The sequence below is a fragment of the Ornithodoros turicata genome, unplaced genomic scaffold (genome assembly GCF_037126465.1).
Source record: "Ornithodoros turicata isolate Travis unplaced genomic scaffold, ASM3712646v1 ctg00001263.1, whole genome shotgun sequence".
Classification (NCBI taxonomy): domain Eukaryota; kingdom Metazoa; phylum Arthropoda; class Arachnida; order Ixodida; family Argasidae; genus Ornithodoros; species Ornithodoros turicata.
Genome location: NW_026999527.1, coordinates 6,330 through 12,901, shown reverse-complemented (window position 1 = coordinate 12,901; position 6,572 = coordinate 6,330). Strand labels below are relative to the sequence as shown.

Sequence of the window (6,572 nt, the reverse complement as noted above, 5' to 3'; positions counted from 1 at the left end):
TCACAAATCCCCATCGTGTGAAATACATAAAAGGCTCTCCTGACAAAACCTTCGCCACTCACCACGGGTGCACAGTCTACATGAACTGACCCACTGCCACACGTCCAAATAACGTAAGAGTCTCCCATGACCTAAACCTTGGTCAATCTCGAGAGGTGCATATTCTACATGAACTGACCCACTCCGCAACGTGTCAAATATGTAAGAGGCTTCGATTGACCCCTTAAATATTTTTATTGGTGGCCAGTGCAATAAATAAAGCAGCTGGAAAACAAGAAGCGAGTAAAACGGTGACCTTATGTTCGCCTTCAATGTTACGAGAGTAAGCGTTTGTCCGGTGAGCTTTTGTCTGCGCCCAGGGAGGTACACCGTACGAGCGGTGCAGTCCCTTGAGAAAGTTGTCTGATTTCAGGGAAGGAATCTGACCAAAACGCATTGTGTCGCCAAAATAGTTGTTCTTAGGCCAAACACCACAGCGCGTTGTCCTCTCCTCTAGCATTACATGATAATAACTCATTGCAGTTATGCTCCCACATTTGACCCGAACCTGAAAACCATAAACTCCCAATTTAAAATTATCCCAGCATTTTCTTCCAAGTTGATATGTTATCTCTCGTTTCACCACAAGGGAGACCGTTAATTTTTCTCCCTACACTCTTAGAAAAATGGGTGAAGGGTAGTTGTCACTATATGTTGTGACTAAAAGGTTGCAAAGTTCTGTCTGCTACCTCACTCTCAAAACAGAACTTCAACGCATAGCACGTTTTCCCGCTTCTGATTCGGTGAGCCACAGGGGCGTACACCTTTCTGTAGCAATCTGGATAAGTGATAATTTCATTTACCACCCCTTTTTACACCCTTTATCAGATGCTATTTTGACCTAGGTTGCAGCCATAGAAGTTACCCCTTTTCCATACCCTCTTTCTTTCTTCCTATTTTGAATGGGGAACGTATCGGAAAGTACAACAACAGGAAACGAGAAACCGCAGTTATGAGGTTATCGCATAGTTTTGCACGGCGTCGCTTCGTATTTTACACTTTGCCAGCCTGGTTTCTTTCTTCTTCTCCTTGGAATACGTAGTAAGGAACCGGCTTCTTTGTTCTTTTTTCTTCTGTCTAATATAACATGCTGTGTTTCATCCTCCCCGTTCTTTTTTTTTTTTCATTCTTCTAATAAATATATCTCCCCGTACCTGTTAATCAACTTTAAAAAGAAGCATCTAGTAGGACATTCACTGCTTGTACAAATAAAATAAAAAACTAAGGCAAGCTGAAGTACGAAGTATTGCAGAAATTGAGGAAGCAATAAGAGGACCGATGAGCATCACCACCGCTAGCTTCCAAATGCGGCGCTGGGAAGCTTGACGGAAAGACAAAAGGCGCAGCGGTGGAGATCGCCTTGCGGAGAGTCCAAGAGTCAACGACCCAGGTTGCAGACGTTGCAAAATATAAGGAGGAGTAATGCTGAGCTGGTTAATCCGTACCCGTTTACCGAGCTCCCCACATTTCATGCGAGTAGTCTCCAGACGTCACGAGGAAACTGTAGGAAACGGTAAGTGCACTACATCTCGCCGCGTGTGGCTCGAAGGACGTGTTAGGACGAGTGTCGCAGTTTCCCAACTTGTTGCTGCTCAGTTGTTTGTACTGTTACCAGGGCCGCCGGGGATTGGGCCAGTGGCATCGCTATGGCACGCGTCACCCGGTGTGGGAGCTCTTTATGTCACGGTCGTCACCCTCCGCCCCACCCTTCTCCTATTAACGGATACCTTTCCGTACCAGGCGATCACCATCAATACACGTATTACACCACACTCAGAAAAAAAAAGCCTCGTAGAAGGCTCCTTATTTTGTTTTTGGCGTCATCGTGCCGCAGAGAACGGGAGGAAGCGGCAGTATTGGTACTGCGCGTCACCCCTTCCGTCGCTTCACCCAGTGCGGACCGCACCCCCTGCACCCCCCTAGTGACGCCACTGGATGGGGCCCCAGGGCCAGTTTAGGGGATTGACGGAAAAAAGATAAAGCACCGGCTTGGACGCAAGAGGCAACAAACTTTACTCGTAACGTTCCGACGCGGGCATCCTCATCGGAACAAAATTGCACAGGTCCGAGCTCAGCTTTATGCCTTCGTCATGTTCCTGTAGCATTCCGGTAGGGGCCCATTGTGGCTGTTGCGACCACTGTTATCAGAATAAATATTCCAAGATTTCAGAAATCCCCCTCCCCCCACCTATGTTCACAACCTGCTAGATATTATAATGACCGTGTCATAATCGGCCATCCCCATGAGGATCCCGTCCGCACGATCCGCTAGGGGCGCTACTAACCGGACCGCGAGATCTGCATCACGATTGGACGATGGAAATTTGAATTTTGAACGCGTAGAAGCGGACGTAGGACTACCGTAGCAGACTGGGAGGTACTCGGGTTCGAATCCCGGTGCCGGCTGTCCTGTCTGGGGTTTTTCCTGGGTTTTCCTCAGACGCTTTCAGACATATGTCGGCACAGTTCCCTTAGAGGTCGGCCCAGGACGCACATTTCCCCAGGGCGTGAGTCGTGACGTTGCCCACATACGTGAGGCCGACAACGGCAAGCCCTATCACCACCACCACCACCACCACCACCGTAGCAGACGACAGTGACAGCTCCTATGAAAACGCGTAGAATGATGACGATAATCAACCCCAGAATGAAACATCTTCTGTGGAATATCCACCGCTTGTACAGAAATACTAAGGTAAGCTGAAGTACGAAGTATTGCAGAAATTGAGGAAGCAATAAGTAGACAGTAAGTAATAAGACCGATGAGTAACACTACCGCTAGCTTCCAAATGCTGCGCTGGGAACAGGTGCCTACGACGTGGTACATGGTCGCTGTAATAAACGTCTACTCGAGAAACTTCATGACGTTTGTAGACAAACCGAAACCAAAACAGATCGGAAGGGCAGAGCTGGGTTCCACGACTGGTCAATTGTACTCTGCCTCCTATTGAAAGAAAAGTAGGACCGAAGGTCGCGTCCCTTTCAGAGATCATCGTAATCCCCTCAAGACCCTGGCTTTCGGGCACGACCGTTCGCCACTAGCTTTGAACGTAGTTCAACTCTACTAAACTCGTGGCGCAAAAATTATATTTTAAAATGTACACGTCGAAAAATTAAGGGTATTCACCTTCAGAGAGTTTTTGCCGTTGCGTGAGAACACTTTTACGAATTTTTCGCCATAGGAAATGTTGTTGCCGTTTTGTTGCCAACTTGTTGCCGTTCAGTTGTTTGCACTGTGACCGTGTGACGTTGGTTGTCCTATGCTGTGGCAGTTGCGAGATGGACTTCTGCGTGTGATTGAAAGGAGTGCATTTCGAGTAATACCACGAGTGCGACGAATGCCACAACGAACATGCATGGCTCGTGTTGGGGGAAGAAACTCTTTCCCAAACATTGTGGCTGTGACAATTGAACAGACCTGAACTACAGACAGTGACACAGAACTGAACTGCAAACTGTCGTTGTCTGCCCATGCCCCAACTCTTTCTCTTTACAGAACAACATGACATTTAACGGCGCGGGAGGCGCACGGGACTACGTTTCGAGCCACCCGGAAATCGCCGAGATCGCTCGACAAATTCCGTTCCTTGATCCCGCAACGGTGACATCAAGAATTTTCTCTGTGCGGAACGTCTTCAAACGAAAAGGCGTTGACATCGCAAAACCCTGTTCCAGGAGTGATGAGGCAGGATGCTGGTTGCTTGAGCACGTGACACTCTGCAATCGAATCTTATTCTCCGTTGATGTTCAGCTCCACGAAAGTAAGCCAGGAGAGCTGAATGTCTCGCGAATACCGTCAAATCACGGCACCTTATCTGAGGTTGCGTTGCTGGACTCTCTGTTCCTCATCTGCTGGCTCGTGAAACAACACCCCTGCATACAACGAATAGATCTGTACGAAACAAGCCTATTTGTCCACTTCCCGACGGCCCTTAAACTTGCCCTCGTGCACGGCTCTAACATTAAAAGCGTCAAAGCAGGCACGCGAGAGCTAAGCGCACACCACAACGTGTTTCTTGAGGGCATCAGACCCGAGAGCATGCTAGAGCATTTTGCTACCTCATGCTGGATATCGAGTCCGCGTCACGACTCTCGGAAGGACTCAAGAGGTCACCGCAGTTGAAATCTGTTGTCCTACAGTACTGTGGTGTCAGCAAAGAGGGGATGAAGCTCCTGTTGAAAGCACTTCAGCAGTGCAACCACTTGACGTCTCTGCAAATCCGTGATTACAGCTTCAAGAAAGCTGCCGCTGTGCATCTGGCGGAAATTGTGAAACGCAACAGCTACCTGAAGGACCTCTTTCTCTATCGCATGCCTGACGATGTATTGGCAATTATCGCGATTGCGCTCAGAGAGAGCAGTTCGATCGAGAATTTGAAAATAAATGAATCTAAATAGTGCTCGTAGTATGCCCCACATTTCTGATGCCTTGAAGACGAACGGGACAATAAGAACGCTCTAGCTTAATAACTGTGGTGTGGAGGAAACTGATGTGGTTCAGTTTGCTCAGGCTCTCAAAGTGAACGTTACTCTCCGGAAGCTTCAGCTTCGATGGAGCAGTTTCACAGACGCAGGTGCAACGCATCTAGCACGAGCTCTGGAGTCAAACCATACGCTTCGTGAACTCGATCTCTCCCTTAACGACCTGACGGAAGTGACCCTGGTACAGTTTGTGAAGACCCTTACAGTGAACACTTCACTGGAAGTGGTGCATCTTGGAACGATCGCTTTCTCTGGCGAGGTTGACGAAGAGATTGCTCAGGTTATCAGAGCTAGCCACCAGTGTTACCACAGAATCTCTACAAAGTGGAACACCCTCGCGCTGAACGAGTTGGCACGTCTCATTTCGCTCAACTACGGCGACGTCAAAAAGATTTACATCTGGTTCGTTGAGGAGACACCCATATTGCGGGTGATCTCAGCACTAGAATCAAACTGTCACGTCACGGAAGTGCATATCGAAAGAGCTGATCACGCGACGCCCGGAGGCGAGACGGTTAAAGCTCTTGCGCAACTTATCGAAAAGACCAGGTCCCTCAAGTTTCTCCACTGCACATGCCCTTTTGACGCTAACGCTACTTTCATCAAGGGCCTTACAAACAACGACACGATCATCCGTGTCGAGCTCCTGGCCGCATATTTTACTACGGAAGTCGCCCGAGCGTTCGCAGCCATGCTCGAAGCGAACACGACACTGCACGCCTTTGTCACGCAGTTCTCTTGTTACGAAGCAGGGGCGATCAAAGTGATTGCGAGGCACTTCCCCAAGAACTACACGCTCACCACATTCTGGGGGGATTCGGTGGGTTGTAACTCACGAGCACTGTGCCAGATTTCCGACGTGCTCCGGAGAAACGAGCTGCTCCTCAATCGTGCCACGAGGTTTGCCCTGGGCACCTGCAGGGACTGTGATTGCAGAGAAGCATTTCGGATACTCTGGAGGTGCGATTCCGTGGTGCAGCAAGTTAAGCGTGTCGCAGAGTGTACGGAAGAAGAGGCGAGGCAGTGTGTAGAAGAGGCGAAACTGCTGTTTCCGTAGAGAGGGTCTCTGCTTCCTTACGCAGCGCTTGCTGGGGCTTATACAAAACGACTCCGTGCTACGTGCGACAGACGTAAAGTTCTTTTTTTTTTTTCTTTCATCAGTGCAGCATGGGAGCAGTCACCATGCCAAACAAGAATCATAGCTCTCACTTCTTGGAGCTTCCGTGCCTTCGGTTTTAATCGAGAAACATCGAATACAGAGGAACATTCCAAGACCTATGACAGATAAATTGCTGCATATGCCAGGCTTGCCAACATGACCTTTTGTCCCGGATCGGGTGCGCTGGTCGGAATCTCATTCTTCTGCCATTGTAGGTGCCCCAACGCGCCTGTGAACCTTTTAGGGATGTGACGTCGAGTAGAATCTCGGTCACGGGGAAGGGGCGTACACCTTTTTTGTAGCATTATGCTATCCAGTGCGCTCCCGGTTTTTATAAAATGTGTTCTCCAAGATCTGTGCGCACGGTGTTTTTCAGTGACCACGAGAAAATGGGGCTGTTCGGTTTTCTAGAAACACGATTAATAGAGTTAAAACCCCCCAGTGATAGGAAGGAACAACAACCCAAGCAGCACAATGTACTGGAAGTCGAGTGCATTAGAGGTGGACGGTATGTGTCTTATCAATGTTCTGTACCCAAGCAGCAAAATGTACTGAAAGTCGAGTGCAATAGGGTGGACGGGTAGCTGGAAGGCCTTGAAAAGACTCGTGAAAGTAAAGAACATTGATAAGACACATACCGTCAGTAGTATAGAAAGAAGTCCTATAGCCAAGAGTTTTCTCTAATCCAATTCCAATCCAATTCCAATCCAATTCCAATCCAGTTATAATCCAACACAATCCAGTTCTAAGCCAACACAAGCCAAATCCAAAGCCATCTGATTGGCCGCCATTAGCTCCGCCCACTTCACGTTGATTGGCCCATGCTAAGCCTACTGATCTTTGATTGGCTGACCGTAGCTCCGCTCCTTCATGTTAATTAGTTGGCTTGGCT

At 48.6% G+C, this 6,572-nt stretch overlaps 1 protein-coding gene across 1 annotated transcript; it reads left to right on the top strand.

Moving 5' to 3' along the window:
• The first annotated feature begins 1,464 nt into the window (after positions 1-1,464).
• On the top strand, positions 1,465-5,593 carry LOC135376739 (uncharacterized). Its single transcript, XM_064609225.1, has 4 exons — positions 1,465-1,552; positions 3,536-4,019; positions 4,061-4,362; positions 4,541-5,593. Exons 2-4 carry the CDS (start codon positions 3,542-3,544, stop codon positions 5,576-5,578), a joined length of 1,818 nt encoding a protein of 605 aa, XP_064465295.1. The 5' UTR covers positions 1,465-1,552; positions 3,536-3,541; the 3' UTR covers positions 5,579-5,593.
• The last annotated feature ends 979 nt before the right edge of the window (positions 5,594-6,572 follow it).